The 21,104-nt window shown below is 35.9% G+C and overlaps 1 protein-coding gene across 1 annotated transcript; it reads right to left on the bottom strand.

Moving 5' to 3' along the window:
- Positions 1 to 10,484: 10,484 nt before the first annotated feature.
- LOC148844037 (putative clathrin assembly protein At5g57200) lies at positions 10,485 to 20,823 on the bottom strand. Its single transcript, XM_088957562.1, has 15 exons — positions 20,466 to 20,823; positions 20,280 to 20,349; positions 19,818 to 19,915; positions 15,947 to 16,085; positions 15,706 to 15,833; positions 15,470 to 15,565; positions 15,154 to 15,204; positions 14,762 to 14,827; positions 14,586 to 14,651; positions 14,379 to 14,459; positions 14,212 to 14,292; positions 12,852 to 13,031; positions 12,686 to 12,764; positions 12,076 to 12,203; positions 10,485 to 11,096 (listed from the first exon to the last, which is right to left on the bottom strand). The coding sequence occupies exons 1-15, from the start codon at positions 20,553 to 20,555 to the stop codon at positions 10,707 to 10,709; spliced, it is 1,743 nt and encodes a 580-aa protein (XP_088813688.1). The 5' UTR covers positions 20,556 to 20,823; the 3' UTR covers positions 10,485 to 10,706.
- Positions 20,824 to 21,104: the final 281 nt, after the last annotated feature.

Here is a 21,104-nt window from a genome sequence, read left to right as displayed (position 1 = left end):
TGTAAGAAGGTTGGGCAAATTTTCAAAATATTTCTCTCTCTTCCATGTGAGAATCACATTTCCTATTTTAGAAAACTGCATTTTCAATTATCAATCTTGAACCTAAACTAGACTAGATCTGAAACCAAAAGGGAGTGGAGGGATATACCTGATACAGAGTAGTAATAACCTCCAATGAAAGCATTCACGCCCAAGGAAAGATCAAAAGACTACTTCCACTGAAGATGACACGATGCAAGATGAATCAGAATCAGTAGGATGGTTCTTCAGCAAGAACTGAATTCTTCAGCAAGAATCTAATGGAGGGCTAGTGAGCACGACTTCAAATTACCTTTTCTGCCAAAAAGTAATATCAAGAACTTTTCTTGATCGCTCCCACAGGTGAAAGATCGAACTGGTATGGTGGCAAGAGCAAGAGAGAAGGAGACAGTGCAGTCAAATTGTGTTGTCTCTCTCTGGAAATCAGCAGTCACTTAGATGATTTCCGTTGTCTTTTGAGGGTTCGCCCTGCTCTCCTATTTATAGCCTTAAAGAGAGGTTCTCCTAATCTCATTAGGAGTTTCCTAATCCAAATATTGTATTTGGATCTAGACTTTCTTTAAGAGCTAAGGATAATCCCTTATCTTATCTGCAGATAAAGATCAACCCTCCTAATCTAATTAGGAGTTTCTTGATATAAATCTTTATTTGGATTTGGACTCTTTGAGTGAATAGGGATAATCCCTTATCTTATCTACTGATCTAAATCCCAAAACCTCCCCCTTTTAATTAATCTCATTAAGCCTATTCGAATTGGGCTTTAGGACCATTAAGTCCATCTACTCACTTACCCTCCAAACTGCTGCCCAATTGGATATCCTTGTATGGCATGGGACCCAAACATTGATCTATACATCAGCCACATGGGTTCAGCCCAGCCTCCGTTACAAGGCCTGGCCAAATTTATTGTAGGAGACAATGAACCCCTGAGTCCATCACCATGGACTCTATCGGTTGCAAGGTGTAGTGCTACATTCTCTACTCACATGGACCCCGAGAATTAAAACCTTTTACAAACATTTCAAAACCATAATATATATATGTATGTTATATATATATATATATATATATATATATATATATATATATATATATTATCCTATCTGTCCTTGCAAACATTTCGGCTGCAATGTGTAGGGGTTGATCCTATCACTATGATCACCCACTCAAATGAATTTTCGGATTGTCGCAACATACCCAGGTTTTGACCCCCTCTAAGGATCTCACTGATTGGCATATCAAAGACAACACAATCCAACACCTAGTGCAGTATCATAATCGAGTCTAGGGATCAGGTGTAACATTCCAGTTTTGCCCACCTAGTGTATTTCTCTACTCACCTAGTGCATTTTTCCAATCGACTCAACCTGGTCAGTTTACCTAGAAATGAAACCGAAACCGACCCAGTACTAAGTAAAACCGGCCTGGTCAGTTTGAATCGGTTTGGGTCGATTTTGTGAATGATTCTCTCGGTGTGAACGGTAAAGGGTTCAAGTCTAAGAAAGCAAAGGCTGGATGTCTGGAAATTAAAAATGATTTGATGGATTAAAACTGATATTTTATATATATGAAATTTTATATATAATATGTATGTTTCTGAAATAAAGCTGAAATATATATATTTCCCCAAATATATATCCGAAATATATATTAAAACTGAAATATATCATATATATATAATATATCTGAAATATATTATATATCTAAGTTGGTTCGGGTCGGTTTGGTTTCGGTTTTCATGTGCGAAATCCGAAACCAAACCGAACCATCAGTTTATGTTTTTTTGTAACCCAAAATCAACTGGTGCTGAAGAAATACCGGCCAACTCGGGTTGGTCGGTTTGATCGGTTTGGGTCTTGTTATGAACAGCCCAACTCCCCATCTTTGAATTTTCTTTTTTTTTAAACTTAAATTTCTTCTAAAAGCAATAACCTTCCCACCCCTCTACTTTATACTCATTCCACCAAGTGTCTACCTTTTACTATAAATCCTTATTGAGGGTCGACACTAATCTAAAAGATGATTTTCCCATTAAAATAAACTCAAATTGAAGGGCTCACATATAGTGATCAAAAATACATTGGGACTATTCAAGGGATAAGAGATCCATCATATAGATGGCCAAACCCTGTAAGAAGGTTGGGCGAAATTTCAAAATATTTCTCTCTCTTCTATGTGAGAATCACATTCCCTATTTTAGAAAACTGCATTTTCAATGATTAATCTTGAACCTAAACTAGACTAGATCTGAAACTAAAAGGGAGTGGAGGGATATACTTGATACGAAATAGTAATAACCTCCAATGAAGGCGTTCACGCCCAAGGAAAGATCCAAAGACTACTTCCACCGAAGATGACACGGTGCAGGATGAATCAGAATCAGTAGGATGGTTCTTCAGCAAGAACTGAATTCTTCAGCAAGAATCTAATGGAGGGCTAGTGAGCATGACTTCAGATTACCTTTTCTGCCAAAAGGTAATATCAAGAACTCTTCTTGATCGCTCCCACAAGTGGAAGATCGAACTGGTATGGCGGCAAGAGCAAGAGAGAAGGAGATAGTGCAGTCAAACTGTGTTGTCTCTCTCTGGAAATCAGCAGTCACTTAGATGATTTCCGTTGTCTTTTGAGGGTTTGCCCTGCTCTTCTATTTATAGCCTTAAAGAGAGATTTTCTTAATCTCATTAAGAGTTTTCTAATCCAAATCTTGTATTTGAATCTGGACTCTTTTTAAGAGCTAAGGATAATCCATTATCTTATTTGCAGATAAAGATCAATCCTCCTAATCTAATTAGGAGTTTCCTGATCCAAATCCTTATTTGGATCTAGACTCTCTGAGTGAATAGAGATAATCCCTTATCCTATATGTTGATCTAAATCCCAGAACCGCCCCCTTTTAATTAATCTCATTAAGCCAGTTCGAATTGGGCTTTAGGCCCATTAAGTCCATTTGTTCACTTACTCTCCAAACTGTTGCCCAGTTGGATATCCTTGTATGGCGTAGGACCCAAACATTGATCTACACATCAGCCACATGGGTTCAGCTAGCCTCTGTTATATGGCTTGGTTGAATTCATTGTAGGAGACAATGAACCCCTGAGTCCATCACCATGGACTATCTCGGCTGCAAGGTGCAGTGCTACATTCTCTACTCACATGGATCCCAGGAATTAAAACCTTTTGCAAATATTTCAATAGCATAATACCATAATATATATATATATATATATATATATATATATGTATATATAAATATATTTTGCAAAAAAAAAATCAATGGTTGAAATCAATTACCGACAGTTTTGGTTTCCATTAGAGAGAGTGCATCCCTGATCATTCACTTTGTCCGACAAAGGGGTTGATCCTGCCACTATGATCACCCACTCAGATGAATTTTCGGACTGTCCCAACATACCCAGGTTTTGACCCCCTCTAAGGATCTCACTGATTGGCATATCAAAGACAACCCAATCTGACACCTAGTACAGTATCATAATCGAGTTTAGGGGCCAGGTGTAACATTCTAGTTTTGCCTATCTATCTCCAAGGTCCAGGGCAATACTGAAATTCTGGTCTGGTTCAAGGTTTCAAGGAAACCCACATACTGCATGTACCTCAGGTCTCACCCTAGCAGTTGAAACAAGCCACCCCAACCAACTTGGCGGCACATCAGTGTCAGCCTTGGCAAGATAAATCTCCCCAGATCTATCCAACGACTATGAAGATTCTAAACTAACACGAGTCTCATATGTGTTCAGTTTAAGGGAACTACACAGAAATACACCATAATAACATAAATCAAATATGTACTTTATTCATTTACATTAAATGTCATAATGCACATCATTCTGATTGGAGCTAAAGGCATATACTGTCTAATAACTTTAACTCCTAAAAGGAATTTGAAAATTGTACCACCCAATTTGTAGACAAAATGAATCTATCCAATCTATAACTAATTGCATTTTCATGTATGTTGGACCAAGTGATCTTTCTATTGTGAAGAGGAAAGTTTCATAAATTATATTTAGCAATGAACCTCGAAAAGTCCTTTATGCTTCTAGTTAACATCCTTCCATTTGAGATTTCATGTCTAAATCTTGTCACATTGAAATCTCCACCCATGCATTAAGGGATATTATCATGCTCGTGGAGAGAGTCCAAATCCACTCATAGTTTGCCTTTATTAATGAGGTTGTTAGGAGCATGAATGTTCATCAAGATCTAGGCATGGCCATCAGTCTTGTTAGTGATGAAGAGAATAAAAATAGAAAAACTCTCTTCCACCCATGCACTAAGGGATATTATCATGTTCGTGGAGAGAGTCTAACTCCACTCATAGTTTGCCTTTATTAATGAGGTTGTTAGGACCGTGAACGCCCATCAAGATCTAGGCATGGCCATCAGTCTTGTTAGTGATGAAGAGAATAAAAACAGAAAAAAATCTCTTCCTCTCTTTTATCCATTTCAATCCTCGAAAACTCTTCCTCATTTCACATCACAATAATGTCCCTAACACACCCACTAAAGGTAAGGTTGTCCACTTTTTCCCCGCAATACCTCAAATTGCTCTTATGAGCTTCAAGTTAATCTCCTCCATTTCTTGAAGAATAACAATATCTAGATTCTCTCTCTTTATAGTTTCTTTCACAAAATCCCTCTTCTAATCTTCATCCAACCCCTTTACATTTCAACTTAAAATTTTTATTGATTGACATTTGGCAACAATCCCTCACCAAACTTCCTATTTGTACTTGTGCAGTTTTGTGAACCTTAATCGACACTCCCCCACTATAGCCTTTTCAATTTCCTATTACTTCCCTTTTTTGAACAATCTTCCTTTTTCTTCTTTTGATCTTTGATCTCTAGATTTGAGACAAGGTGGGAGTATTTCCTAGACTCCCTTGTAACTATAATACTTCTCATTTCCATAGTCTTAGCTAACTTTAAAACACCAATCCTGTCCAACTCAAAACTATTGTTTTTTAAACACCATTGCTTTGCATCTTTTAAGCCAGTGGATTTAGCCAAAACTTGGGAGTCATTCTATCAAATAGGCATAGTTAAAGGTTGGGATAGAACTCCTCTTGAACTTGTAACACAAGAACTACAATGAGTACCACAAGAGCAAGAAGAACCAAAAGAGAAAGAAGAAGAGTTAGGAGCAAGTAACAAGTTTTGACCTAAGAAAGGTTGGAATTTGTCGACTTTTCTTTCGATTTTCCTTTCCCAAGGCTCTTTGGATCAAAGGTCTTCCTATAATCAAGGTTCACTAGATGCCCCTTTTCCTTTTCCAAAGCTCTTTTGGTTAGAGCTCTTCCTAAAATCAAGGTTCACTAGATGCACTAATTGAAGCAAATCAAAATACCCCAAGATTCTTGTCTTTGGAATAAGGCTTTTGATATGCCCAAAGCCACCTCTTGTGAATCTACTTCCACTTCTATTACATATGGACTAGCTACATAATCGGAAGAAGTAAACTCAATGTCTCCTAACTCTAAATCTAAGCTCATTGATTGAGGAGTAGGTGGCTGGTTAATTTTCTTTTATCACCACCCTTGCTAGGTGGATTGTCTAATATGGCATCAATTCCAACACAAGAAGTTGCAAGTGGGTTGAAAACCTAAATGCTACTTCTCTCGAAAAGCTTCATACTAGTTTGGGCATTTTGTCAAGCAATGGAGGAGGGGAATCAGTTCGGACCATCTCTTTGGATCCATTTGAAAATAAGTAAGACCCACTCCTCCTCAGAGAGAGGTATGTGTGTTCAACACATGTCAGGGCTTAAAACCATGAATTTTTCTTGGCTCTTTTCCAGTTCCCTTTTTCCTTTTTAAGTCTTCTCTTGTAAGGGTCCCACCCCCAATTTTTCTTGGCTCTCATGCAAATTACTATATTTGGTAAGAAGAATAGCCTCTACATGAAATCCTCTATGAAGCTAAGGAACAAGTTGCTAATCGAACTCAAAACAATGAATTCGTGACTCATTCATCTTCAACACCATAACTGCCACATAAAACCACAAATTTCTATTAAGAATGGGAATTGACCAAGGACCGGCATGAACACTACAATTGTGAACTCTGATTCTAGTTAAATTTAAATCCAAGATGTTTTTTAACTTTAGAGTCAATTTCTTACAACCCACCACATATGCTCCTTGTCAACCTAATAACCTCCTCATTGTAGAGATGAAAAGGTAAGCCATGAAGTGTTATCGATCCATCAAAGCTCAGACAATCTGGTACTACATTTGTAGTTAGCCACTATTAGGCAATGGAGACCCACTTGCCATAGGTAGGCACTAAAGCCTATTAAACCCAAGCTGAGACAAGGTCCTCAGTCGATGCAAAACCCATGCCCTAGAATTGTTAATCAACATCAAGGAAATCATGTTTTGAGAGTGCAGGTTAGTTGCGTGAAACCCAACTCCACCTCCTTTGAGACAATGTTTATTGGCTTTGAGCACAAAAAAGCTTTCTTTCCAGATCCCAAAAGGTCCCCCATGATGAACTATCAAAATATAAGTTAAGCCCTCGACCTAGACTACTCTACTATGGCTTAACTCAAGTTGTGGGAAATCTCTTTGAGGCTCAAGTGATCTCTAAGCACATTTATTGGCTTTTTCAAGGATGCAAATGCAACTTAACTTCTCTCAATGAGATCAACAATTTAATTTTATAAAATGTCCCCATCTATTTTCGTTGATTTGAATCAAAAGAATTCTATTGCTTCTAGCAAACCTCCTTTCTTCTGAAAACCGTTTGAAATCTTTTAAAGGCTCCCAAAAGAAGATATTTTAAAGGTTTCTAAAATGAACACCTTCAAATTTTTATAATTCATATGTTTTTTAACCGATTGCTACGAAACGTCCATGATTGTTGTTAAGTGGTATCCAAGGAAAAGAAATGAAGGATGATGTGGAGAACAATGAGGACAGCTATCTTGTGAGCAGTATGGGAAGAGAGAAACAATAGGATTTTCCAAGGGAAAGAAAAATCAGCTCCTGAAGTTATTGAAGGGATCACCATCAAGGCAGTACATTGGCTGAAAACTCTTGACTTGTTCAAGGATGTCTCTATAGATGATTTGATTAGAGGCTAGAATATTTAGCAATATCTTCTACTTCATCACCTACCATACAAGCAGTTTGGTCCCCTCTTTTGCAGTATCATGTCAAAATGAACTTTGATGGCAGCTCTATTGGGAACCCCGAACCTTCTGGAATAGGGGGTGTGTTTAGAGATGTGGAAGGAAAAATCCTAGCTTTGTATTCTGGCCCAATAGGTGTGGGGGACTCCCTCAAAGCTGAAGTTTTGGCGCTCCTCCAGGGGCTCAGATGGGCCAAGCAATTGGGTTTCCAACAGTTGGAAGTGGAAGGGGATTCAAAATTAGTAGTAGGTTGGCTGCAATCAAACAGTTTGGGAACGTGGTCCCTTAGACAACAGGTAAGGGAATTATTGAGCCTCACAAGTGAGCTAGATGTAAAAGTGTATTAGTCTAGGAGGTCAGCAAAAAGGTGACAGTTGTTTCTTTTGGTTTTATCTAATGAAAGTTACGGCTTCTTATAAAAAAAAGTGGTGCCCAATGAAATGAAATAGCGTGTTTGGAGATTTATGTTCTTCCTTATAGGGAAAGATTGGCAACAAATTCATGGAGAACCATTTACTCAATGCCCATGGAGACAAACTGAAACTAATTTGGATTTACCATTTTCATTTTGAACTACTTACTTTGTCTTCTTTGAGAATAAACCTTTTAGCATTATTTTAATACCCATTAAAGAGGGATGAAGCGCAATAGCTATGATGATTGCATTGCCCTAGTGTTTATGATTTAGATGAACTAAAACAACATTGATATTATAATTTATGAACAAAGTTAATTGAAATTTATTTACATGAAATGAACCTATTTTTTATGCCACTTTTTATGGTTGAAACAATCCTATAAAAGCATGTGCTCCATGGTGTCCCTGCCCCTTAAATCCTCTTTAATTTGTCTAAATGTAATACCACAAAAAAGGCCCTTCAAATTATCACAAATTTTAACCAAATTGGAAGGGATCAAATTTGCAAAAAAGCAAGTGCAATGAGGTATTGATTGTAAGTCCCTTTATTCCACAAAGCTTCAGCTAGCCGGTGCTTATACTCCTTGATAGATTTCCTTTTGGGTTGAGAGCAAAATATCTAAAGGGTAAATTTCTTAAATTATCCTTATGGTTTAGTTAATTGACTAAATGTATCCTGTTTGAAAATTGATTAATACTATCTCTATTGTTTCTAGTAATTGACTAACTCTATGTTAACGTTCATTACAATTTGTGCACATGTGACCCCACCTGACCTATAATTTTTTTTCAAAACCCAATATTACCCTCAGTCATGAACCCCCACTCTCTCTTTTCTCAAACTTCCCCCTCCACCTGTTTCAGGTCTCTTTCCCTTTTTTTACGGAGATGGATAACTGAGTCTACGAGCATGCGCGAGAATGAGAAGAGCGGTTTTCAGTCCGACACAGATATGGCAGTGATTGTTGAGCAGCTGCAGTACAAGTCTGCATTATTCATCTCTTTAATCTTGCAACGAGAACAGGGGCGGTGACTGCAAGTCCTCTCTCCGATCCCTTCTCTCTCTTCCTCTCTTTCTCTCCTTCCGCTTCTTTTTCTTCTTCCAGAGAATAGAGATTTGAGCAGCAATACAAGTCCGAGCATTGGAGAACAAAGAGCCTCCGATCTCTTCTCTCTCTCAAGTCCACAGCTCAAACTACCAACTACATGAAACTGGAAGTTGCAAGTTGAATGACAATTCCTGATCAGGTACACGGTGGCGGAGGAAGTTGCAATGGAGCAGAAGTTACAGGTTGCAGCGGAGTGGAAGTTATAGGTTAGTTATACAGTAGGAGCATGAAACCGTTTCAGCCAGAAATTGTAGTAGCACCGTCTCTGCTTTATCTCATTCCACCTCTTTACCTTTGCCTATGACTGCCTGCCAACTGGTTTTGGCTGTGCCGGTCCCACTAGCCAGAGAAGAAGGAGAAGAAAAAAAACAGAAGAGAAAGTGTAAGAGAAGAAGAGAGATCAAAGGTTAAATTGTCATCGTTTCTTCTGGTTCGAGCGACGATGAAAGGTACTGTAACTCGTTGCAGCAATGCTCCTCTATTTTCGTTTGAAGGGGGGTCATGTAGCAGCAGATCTGAACACGACATATTGTCTTCTCACTCTCTTTCAATACCTCTCTCTCTCTCTCCCTCATTTTTCGGATCTTTTTTCCCACCCCTTCCCTCATTTTTTTTGCATTTTGGATCATTGTTCACCATCGTCTTCAAACTCCTGAACTCGAGCTAGTCGTCATAGCGGCGACAAATGGTAGATTCTCTGGCAGGCAGAACAAATTAACTTCCTCTCACTAAACTCTGTTATATCCCCGGTCATCATTGCCGCAATTGAAACTGATCGAAATCTCTCCTTTGCCCCTCTCATCCCGTGTTGGCATTAATTCTCCGTATCAGGATACATAAGGTAAGTTTACTCTTGTTATTAGCTTGGCGTTCATCAGATCCACACCCATGGTTCACAACGTTTAGCTCTCGCAAGGCCTCTCTTTGCTTTATCCGCCATCAAAACCGTACAGGGCAAGGGGTTTTCATTGGTGTTCATTGTTATGAAAGGGGTTTTTAGGTGCAAAATGATAGAGATATAAGTGCTGAGATCTCTTAACAGCCACTGAGTTCAGCATTTCTTTCCCTTTTTTCTTGTTTTATTTTGAAAATTTGAAGAAAAATAAAGGTTAAAATAGTCCTTTTCGTCTTCCTGTTAAGGATGCCTAATGGAAATATTAGTCAATTGTGAGAAATAGTAGAGATAGTGTTAATCATTTTTCAAACAGTAAGGGATACACTTAATCAATAAACTAAACTATAATGGTAGTTTAAGAAATTTACCCATATCTAAATAAGAGCAATTTTTAGAATATCTAGCTCTTAGAGACGAGGAACTTGTATGTGGGCAAACATGTCTTAAAGATGGATGCTTATTGGAAGAAAATTTTGGTTATCCATGTTTGACAGCTTCTACTCTTTTTAGGGTTCTCTCCCCATGTCATGACATGTTTTTCTATATTGGGATCTGTTGCTGAGGACGCTTCACAAGGACCTTACAGGCACATCCCATCATGCATTAATTGAAAACATCTTCCCTGGTCTTCATTCCAACATATATCGTGTCGCAATTTTACACAATGACCAGAATACCCCTAGTCAGGTAACCCATCAATATTGCATACATTCTCAACAACTAGGGCTCATGGCCAGATTTGTGTGCATTGATGATTGAACATCTAGTTCATAACAATTAACAAAGCACCAACCCAACATCATCTGGTTTTAGTGGTCTTTCCAGCCCAAGCCATCTGCCAAGCCAAACCCAGTCCATATGAGAGAGCCTCCCAACAGAGAATGTGCAGCGACATGTTAAAGATTGATCAAAGAATACATCCAACTGTTTGGAAGCAATGATCAGTGTTTCCTCAATACAAAAAGAAAGAAAAAAAATTCAGGACTGCTGAGGAAACAAAGAATGAACTTACCAAACCTTACAAGAAACAAAATAATCCCCCTCCCCATTTTAGCCCAAAGAACAAAAAAAAGCAATTAAGAAAAAAAAATGGCCATTAGATTAAACTATGGTTTCCTTGTGGTGTTCCACCATGCGAGAAGCCAACAAATGGATCTCCAAATGGATTGTTGGACCCCATGTACTGTTGCATTGGCTGGTGAGGGTATTGAGGGAGATATTGGTAGGGTGGAGCCATCATCATCATCTGTTGTTGATGTTTCTGCTGTTGCATTAGCATCTGTTGTTGCTGCTGCTGAGTCATTAAGGCCATCTGAACACTAGTTGGGGGTTCTATATTATTGGACATGGAAAATGGGTCTTGTGGATCAAATGGGTTAGGTGCCGCCATGCCAACCCCATACCCTTCAACCTGTTGTTGGTGTTGTCTCCTGGCTGCTGCATCTTCATACAAGCTATCAAGCAAGAGCCTGTCAAACCCACCAGCCTGAAACAAATGAAATCCATGCATAATCAGAAAAGAGGAACCATATGTGTGATATTTGTCAAGTGAAATTGTTTAAATAATCCAATATTCATGGTTCACCAAATTGATAATGTTTAATCAATTCAAGGTAAGCAAACCTAGCAAGCTGACCTATTGGTTGTACTCAGTCAACTCATAGGTGGATTAGCAAATGAGCCTATAAATTGGGCTCGAACTCGGCTTGAAGCTCGGTTTAAATCGAGCCTCATACTTTTTTGGCAACCTGAATTCGAATTGCTAGCTATTTGGCTCGGCTCAGCTCAAATCCACCCCTAGCAGTCAGCCAACTTATGTTTATAAAATATCTCAGGAAATGTACAAGCTATATCCTAATGCCCCACAAGAAGTTGTAATGCCTCCTAGAAACTCTTCCAACTTATTTAGTTTAACAGTCAAAGCTAAACCATATCTAGATAACATGTTCATGGATCAAATTAAAATGTTTTGTGTGTGTATTGTATGTATGTTCTACAATGGAAAATATTGACCCACTGCATAAATGTTCCAACTCGCCGAAGCAATGTTTTAAAAAACGATCCGGAACTGGAACCATTCTGGCCACTGATTTCTGGTTCGATGGTTCAACTGTCTGATTCGAACGAATGGCCTGTTCTGGAAAAAAAATTAAAATAAAAAATTGCCAAAAACCATTTAAACAGGTTGAATGGATCGATGGTTCGACCACCCGGGTCAATGGATCATTGACCAATTCAACGGTTTTTGGCCAGGGATCAGGTTTGGGGTAAAACAGAACTGGTTGCCTGAATGGTTCCTGGGCCGAACGGTCCAACCATCCAGATTAACAGCCGTTTGAAAACATTGCGCCGAAGTCTAAATTGTAGGCTTAGTCAGACCATTTACCAAGTCTTCCTACCATGATCACATTTTCCTAGCAAGTAAAAGTGCACAAATGCTAGATTTAACTAAGTAGAAAACAAACCAATTTGCTTTCTGTCAAGTGGCTGGTATTGTTGCTTGGCATAGTCACCAGCGCAAGTTCCCATCCTGTAGCATTTGGGGCGCCAAGAGCTGCCAATTCCCGACTTGTTGAAGATAGTGGATCAAGCCCTGAAATATTTTTCAAATAATGAGATTTGATTGATATCCAACTCTGAAACACCAAACAAAAATTCAAATAGTTAGGATATGCAAAGGGGCACTATAACAAATCTTAACCCATAATAAATGTTTATTACAACCATTAGGTACAACATGAAGATGGTCCAATAGTTTATCACACCAATTAGGTATAACATAAAGAGGGCCCAATAGAATAGGAAAATCCATGCAAGGAGGGGTAATATTGCAGCTCTAGTTGATCATGCTACTTACCATTTTCTCCATTCATATCTTTTTGGATAATTAACCATGTCTAAATGTCAAAATGAAGAAAAAGTAAGTCTACAGGAATGGATGGTTAGATGCAGATCATTTGACTGTATAACCTAAGTTTTTAGTCTCTGCATTAGCTGTTATGTTGTTAAAGTGGCATTTTGATCTACCAGAAATACATAATCAAAATTTTCCTAATTATCAATATAGAAACCAACCAGATGGATCTATAATTGCAAGAGCCAGCGCATTGCTTTCCTCTAGTTCTGCAGCTTTGGGATTTATCTCATTAAGACCCTGCAAAAGGAAGTATAAAGAAGATATTGTTTACAGAAGTTTTATTCCAGCATCAAAAAGAAGCAAAAGGGAATACAAGTAAATCACCAGTAAATCTCCAGTATATTCAATAAGCGGTGGGGGAGCTTCAACCTCACTCTTAGGCTGAGGTTCTTCTTGTGGTTCTTCAATTGGCCTTTTAACCTCAGCTTCTTCAATGGGTTGAACAATTTCTGAAGGTGAAGGTTCTTGTTTTGGATGCACTGGGGTCTCAGGCCTCTCATGATACTGCTAGGTTAAGAAAAAAAATCAAGAATAACCCAAGAAGGGTCAATACCCATGCTGGAACTTGACCACAAGGGGAGAAAACATCAAAGATTGCATATAAGTTGTTAAATTGTCATTGGTGTTGTGTATACAAAACATGATAAGTTCTTAATCCGAAGCTTTGAGAGGGAAATTTGGATAAAAATGATAATAAGTGAAATACAGAGGCAAGACCAATAACTTGCAAGTCCATAGTGAAAACAAAATAATTATGATCTCAGTTCATTATAAATACCAATATGATGATAATGGATGACATACACTAATGCGATTTGAATGGTAATCAAGACAAGTATATAGTTCTATATTGTTATTCCAAAGAAATACTTTGGTACATAACCATCTTCAGTAATTGCACAAGAGTTCATATGTATGTAGGAATTCATGTAAGAGTTCATATTGTAATAATTAAAGGAATGATAAGGTTTCATGCAAGTTAAAAGGCAAAGATCTTGAGATTAACAACAAAGAAGACAGAAAGACTGATGTACATGGAAAACCTAGCATTATGCCTACAATGTCTTGATTGAGAATCACAAAACCATAATATATTTTTTTGTTTTTTTTTTTGTTTTTTATGGCAAGAACTTCCCACCAAGGACCCCCAATAAACAATATGTAAGGAGTACTACTCAAAAGGAAGAAAAGACATTGTCACCATTTCAATCTAAGGACTAAACTAGTACATCGAAATTCCAATAAGAAGTGGAGTTCTAGTTTGACAACATTAAATTTTAGCTCCTTGTTCTTGCCATTTTTCACAAAGACCATATCTGTTGGCTTCAGTTAAGGAACAATATTGCAGCACCACCATGGATTAGGACCAGAGCTACTGGGTAAAAGTAGGTGAACCAGAATGATTATGTGATGATATATCATGGGGAACTATTTTTAGTAGCATCTTATCATTATGCATGCATAGCTCATATAGGTCAGTCGAATATTGGATGTTAACAAGGCAGCACAAGAATACCAAACCTTCAACTAGACGAATTGTGAAAACCCAATAACTAGCAAGAGATAATGGAATTCAATGGCACCAAAATTGATAATTTTTGTAGGGCAAAATTGATATCTTGAATTTATTTTGCAATTGAACCTTGGAAAACAATTTTACAATTCAATGGATGAGTTAACCCACCAGCCTCTTATTTGAAACAGAACCTGTCCGAGGTGCTTCTCTTATGTATTCTTCCATTGTTGCAAGAAAAGAAGGAGGCGGCTGTTCATTACAGAAAAAAAGTTACATGCATAAACAATAATCATTACTTCTGGGTAAAACCTTTTGCTTAAAATAAGATAAGGAACCTGTCTCAAAGTTGGAAAGTGGAAGTTCCTAGCAAGCTCCAAACCTTTGCAAAACTCATAAAAATCAGCAAGATTCTCAGCCTGTCCAAAGGTGGTTAAAGAAAAAGGCAAACTTAACAAGAACCTCTAAGTAACATAGTGCATAGTAAGAAAAAAAAAAGTGAAGTTGGCTTGCAAGGTAGCCATATAAAAGCATCAATTGCAAACCTGTTGACCAGCCCTTTTGTAGATATTAAGGGCTTTGACTGCATCATGTTTTGTCATGTCAAAAAACTGCAATAAGCTACCAAAGTTAATATCAAATGGAAAAACTAAGCTATTTATGAATCTCCATCAATTCAAAAAGCACAAATATTAGATAGAATAATCAGTTATAACCTTACCATGTCCACAAGATTGATGATTCCATCATTGATGGCACAATATATTTTAAAGCTCTCTTTCAATACCTGCAGATTCAATATTAAAAACTTGACAGGTTACAAATGTAAAAATGTATACCAGCTCAGACCAAAAATAATGACCCTTTGTTATACATTCTTAAAGATCAGATAAGAAACTTCAGAAGCCAAAACCAAGCCTTGAACCCCAAAACTGAATTGACAAGTCTACTTTACAAGGAAAGTTAAAAGTTCTGAAATAAGGGGCTATATATATATGAAGCATCCAATATGATTGTTAAATTGGAAAAAATGAAGAAAAATATTCTAACTTGAATAAACTTTCTAATTTGAGACTCCTAAATGTAAGAGAAATAGAAAGAGAAGATGCATACCAGAGCCAAGGCATACTGCACAAGATAGTTGTTATAAGCTAGTCCTTCTGGCTGTAAAAGGAAAAGGAACTTGAGGAACTTGGTCACCCATTTGATGAAAAGCTAATCTTTTGAAAAAGAAAACAAATGTTTTTTCCCCTTTTGGATAGTAGCTGGTTAGCTATTGAATAAGAAAAATATTCACCTCCAATTCATGGTGTCAATATGCACATACTCTACCAACTTGGAAGCTAATAATATCAGTATCAGACACATCAATGTGGACTTCCACATTGTGAAGAACCAGTAATAATTTGAGGTTCATGTTAATATTTACCTGGCAACCAACAAGGCGGTACAGCAGCTGCTGCAATGCAGGCAACTGCTCCAGAAGATCATCACTACCTAAAAGCCTTGTTCTACTATGCCCTTGCTGAAATAAACATGCATAAACACAGAGAAAGAACAGGAAAAAAAAAAAAAAAAGATTAGCAAAGTAGAGACCTTGATAGGAGAAATTTAAACTGAAATAAAACTTGGGCCCTGCTCCAGGCAAGTGCAGTACACACATACCTTGGTTATCCCTTGTGAGGATTTAGTTAGACGCTCTGATTCAATGTCATACTTCAAAACCCTAAAACACTCAAGTCTTTCTTCTAGAAAGAGCGCATATGTGCGAACCCATGCAGAACAGTCCCAAGCTGCATTAATGGCAATTTGTCCATTTAAGAAGGAAGCACCAACAGAAACAGAATTGTCATCAAGGAAAAAGCTTCCCAGCAATCCAGTATAAAACATTAACAGCCAAACTCACCTAGAGGACTTGAATCATCCTTGAAATTGGATATTTGGAGTATATGTCCTCTGTGTGAATAGTTTAAAAGCTCCTCTCTGAAAGTTGGGTCACCCTCCCTCAATGTTCTATGAATAACTATCAATGTCTTCAAAGCAACCTGCAGCACAAGATCACTAACAGATTAACAAAACAGACTATCATATATGTAAATGATGCATTAAACTGCAATTAGAATCAGTGAAGCTTCAGAACCAGTGTTGCATGGACTCTGGAATCACGAATCTTGAAAATCCGTCAGATTTCAAACTCCTGTGCCCATGTCCATGCAACATTAATTAAAAGTATAAGATCTCATCGGTGATCTTAAAAGGGCAATTTTCTTAAAGTAGCCCTGACAATTTACTAACTTTACCCTTACCGTTAGCGTCACCATGTATAACATTTTTTTAAAACCCAATATTACACTTTTATCGGCTGATATGCTATTTTTTCTCATGTTTATCAGTCCAACCCGAAGTTTGCTCAAACTCAATTACTCCTTCCTCTCTCCATAAATCATCCTCACCCATTTTAATATCTCATTTGTTCCATCTCTCGTCCAGTCGTACTGCGTCTTCTCCTCTGCTCTTCAATGGCGGTGCCCCAGGAACAGACTATACTCGTAACCAGTGTGGCTGAATTCATAGGCACCCACAACTAGCTTCTTAATGAGGATTTTTAGAGTATCCATCATTGACAATCTTGATGACTTGATCGAAGAAGCTGTCAACAGAGTTTGATGATTATGGGTCCTGACCTCTCTAAAAACCTTCAATTTCATTTGGTAAAATAATCCGATCTTTTTTTCATGAGTTTCTTTCTTTCTGTATGTGTATTGGGAGATTGCTCTTCCTCTCGACGGAGAAGCAGAGTCAGAGTGTGCATGATGAATTTCTGAGAATTGAAAGTCGTTGTATCCACCTATTGATTTCAACGCTAGGGCACATGATTGACAAGAAAGAAATGGATTGGACTTGCATGAAGTAATGGATTCTAAAATCTCAGTAGAACTGAATGATGCACATTGAGATCATAGAGCAGAACAAAGTGGATCTTATGCGAGCTTTGTTCGGAAGAGAAATCCATGCACAAAGGTTTTCCTCGACCTCTTCGAACTCTTCTCTGTTTCATTAGTATTGGGAGATCAGCAGTTTGAATTCCCAAAACCCGTGTCGGAACCGTCGGTCTTCAATAATTTGCCAATATATTTCAGTTTAATGTCCCCGAGAGGATGGCTTAAAAACAAAAGCTTGAGCTAAACAAAGCAATTGGTATTTTGTATTCTACGTTTTTTTATTCTTATGAAGAGTTTGATGAACCACTCCCTTGTCGGTGTTATGATTTTATTTTGAAAATTTGAGGAATAGTGGGGTAGAATTAGTTAATTTCTTTTTGTCATTAGGTATTTTTTAACTTATCTAACAAAATGCCACAAATGAAATATAATATAATATATATACTAAAACACAACAGTTTTCTTTTTTAAATTTTTTATTTTTTTATTTCATACCATTTCTCAAATAACCAATGAGATGCTCTCTTAAAATCTCTCTCTTTCTCTCTCTCTCTTTCTCTCTCCTGTCAATAACCTAAATAATATCCTCTCCTATAATTTCTCCTAGACTATTTCCCCAACTTTCTCCTAAATTATCTCTAATTCCTATTTATCCTCTCTCCCACTTTTTATCTATATCTATTTAAAGAAAGTTTGAATTAAAAATAAAAAAATCATTTAAATATTCTAACAAAATTATATAATAACTTTAAAGTATTTATTAAAACATAAAAAATTATTATAATAGATTTAATAATATTCATATTATTAACAATTTTACATTTTTACAAAATTCATCACAAAATTATGTACTAACAATAAAAATTATGATTTTTTGGATTATTCAATTTAAACGTTATTCAAACAATAAAAATTTAACATTAAAATATTAAAATGTTATTTAAATATTTCAATAACTAAATATCTTAAATAAAAAAATATTTAATATCATGTAATAACTTTAAAATAAATAAAATTCAAATAATGAAAAATTTTATATATTTTATATATTAATTAAATAACAAAATATTTAACATAACTAGATTTTAAATAGTTAAAATAGAGAAATTATGTAATAAATTTAAAAACAATTCTTAAAAGTATAATAATAATAATAATTATAACATAATATTCAAATTAATAAGAATTTAATGTTTTACAGAATTAATAACGAAATTATGTAATAATAGTATAAATTATAATTTTCTGGATTATTAAATTCAATAAGTAATTAATATTTTAGAATTTAAATAATGATATTATTTAAATAACTAAATAATATTGTAAATAACTAATTTCACTTATATCAATTAATAACTCTAGAAAATAGCAGCAATTGGTATTTTGTATTCAACGTTTTTTTATTCTTATGAAGAGTTTGATGAACTACTCCCTTGTCGATGTTATCTTGGAGTTATGATTCATGAGTCATGGCTGTGCTTCTGGATAGTCTTATTGACTTTTTCCTCCACATTATTTTGACAGAAGTTAGATTTTATTTTGAAAATTTGAGGACTAGTGGGGTAGAATTAGTTAAATAATGATATTATTTAAATAACTAAATAATATTGTAAATAGCTAATTTCACTTATATCAATTAATAACTCTAGAAAATAGCATTCAATAAAATAATACTTATTATTAATAAATTTAAAATATTAATCTATATTTATTATATATTTATCTATACTAAAATTAATATTTATTATATTTTAGTAATTATTTATTATTTTTTGTGATTAATATATTTTCAATAATTATTGAAGATTAAACTACTATTATTTAACTTTTTAAATTTAATTATTATATTTATTGTATTTTTTATAATTTATTGATTAATATTTATTAGGGATTAAACTATTATTTGATATTAAACTATTTATTGACTAATTTAATATATTTTTAGTCTTTATTGTATTTTTGTTATCAATATATTTTCAATAATTGTGTATTTTTTGTCTAAATTTTCAATAATTGTTGGAGATTAAACCATTGTTATTATTAGTTTATTAATTGAGTTGAAATTATGAGTGTTCATAGGTTGGTTTGGCTTGGTTGTAGATTGTTTGGCCAACCAAATCAACTTGGTCAGGTTAGGGAGTTGGTCACTCGATACTGACTAATTAGTGAAAACTTGTCAACTCGAGTTGCATCGATTTAGGTCAATTTTTAGTTTAGTCGATCAATTTGAAATATTTAAACTTAAAAATTAAATTTAAATTTAAAAAATATAGTGACATTATTAAAAAAATAAATTTAATAATTAAATTTATAATATAAAATATTTTAGGCTAAGAAATATGAGAATTTTCCCACTTTTCCATATTAAAAATATAAAATATTAATAAATATCTATGGTCAGGTTATTCAATTTTGGTCGATTTACAAATGGCCAAAGCAAAACTGATTCAACCTAATTGAATTGAAAAATTGTTGAACCAAAGCCGATTGGAAATACTAGAAAATTGAGCAACACGGATCAAGTTGGTTAAACCCTAGCTGAATTTAATTATTGTTATTTTTATATCATAAAAAATATTAAAAGTAGTATATAAAATATAAATAATTATTAATTATTTAAAAAGTAAAAAATATAAAACAATTATATACTCTTATGTGTTTGTATTGTTTGACTTTTACTTTACAAATCCCATGTGCATGCACAAATCCCCGCTAGTCTTTTAAAGAAATCCTTTTTCAAAATCTGAGGTCAGAAATTTCATCATACATAGATTACTTGAATTTATAAAAAAAAAAGGGGGGGGAGGGGGAGGGGAAGAGGTTAGGATGGATTACAATCCAGTTATGCGTCTTGGCTAATCTCCTCGCAAGTGCATGAATGCAATAGGCAACATCTGCTCGTGGACGCACAATAGAGGTCGCGGAAAATATTTCTGAAACATATTAGCCAAAAATCAATATAAATGAATGAATAAAACAAGCATAAACAAAGAAATAAAACAAACAACTGAAACCCATTTCCATGAATTTCAGATGCATTTCCTTAATGCAAAATATCATTGATCATCCAGAAGACTATTCCAATGCAAATTCAGCCTATAACGACATAAACGTATCTTTATATATCCACAAATGGTTAAAAAGAAACCCAAAATAATAATCTGAAAATTAATCAAACACCTGGTGTTCCTACCATGCATGATCAACTAAACTCAACGAAATCACAGAACAAAAAGGCATAGAAATGAAATGCAACAAATGCATCCATTATCAAATATACAGAATGACTGTGCTCACTTCGAACGTGCCGTTCCTTCGGAGGACACTCGACGTGATTGGTTGCCTTGACAATTGCAATATCCAAGTCCTTCCATCAAACGAAACGCAAATCAAAATCCAAAACAAGAACAGAAAAGAAAAGAAAAAAAAATGCAACAAATCCATATATAATCCATTAATGGGTGAAGAACTAAAGAGCCGGACCTTGAATTCACTGTTAACCTTGGCGAGGCCAACCTTGGTGGAATCCTTGAGTGCTCCGTAGGCTTTGCGTAAGCTCTGCATTGTTCCCATTCGCTGCTGTAAACCCACAGAAACTTTATCCCTATACACCAACCTTTTCTCTGTAAATTATTTAGTCTGTAAGTCGAAGAACGAGAGGAGAGAGGAGGAGATGTTCTTCTCTAGCTCCCTGGTTATTGTAACCGTGATTCCCTTCCTCCAGGCTCCAACCAACGTTGTCACCCCTCTCTCTCTCTCTCTCTCCCTCCCTCTCGTTTTCTCTCTCACTCTTCTCTCCTCTCCAAAATGTGCGCAAGAAAAAGGGTGTTGGTATATATCCGAGGTTATTTTAATCATTTCGAACAGAAAAAGTCACTTTCTATAACTGTTAGGGAGTGAAATTACCGGAGCGCCCCGCATGCAGAAAATTTGACACAAGGACGTAGGGACGACAATGGTTTGGATTTCGGGTTTTGATGGCCCGACCAATGAAGTCAGCCCGACCAGACAAGTGTTCGGCTTTCATAGTTTGCCTGTTGTTGAATGGTGCAAACCTACTCCTAATTTCCTGGTGTAATATGCTCCCCAAGCTAAAAAAAAGGTGGTAGTCAACTCTATCCG

The sequence above is a fragment of the Nelumbo lutea genome, chromosome 8, assembly GCF_056320005.1.
Source record: "Nelumbo lutea isolate HS-2025 chromosome 8, American lotus-T2T, whole genome shotgun sequence".
Classification (NCBI taxonomy): domain Eukaryota; kingdom Viridiplantae; phylum Streptophyta; class Magnoliopsida; order Proteales; family Nelumbonaceae; genus Nelumbo; species Nelumbo lutea.
Note: the sequence above shows the minus strand (reverse complement) of the source record. Positions and strands in the feature narration are given on the sequence as shown.

Coding starts and splice junctions, on each gene's coding strand:
- LOC148844037 (XM_088957562.1), bottom strand. CDS start 20,555: ATGGGAACAATGCAGAGCTTACGCAAAGCCTACGGAGCACTCAAGGAT. Junction 20,350..20,465: donor AGGTTAACAGTGAATTCAAG/GTCCGGCTCTTT, acceptor GTTTGATGGAAG/GACTTGGATATTGCAATTGT. Junction 15,205..15,469: donor ACCGCCTTGTTGGTTGCCAG/GTAAATATTAAC, acceptor TTCCTTTTACAG/CCAGAAGGACTAGCTTATAA.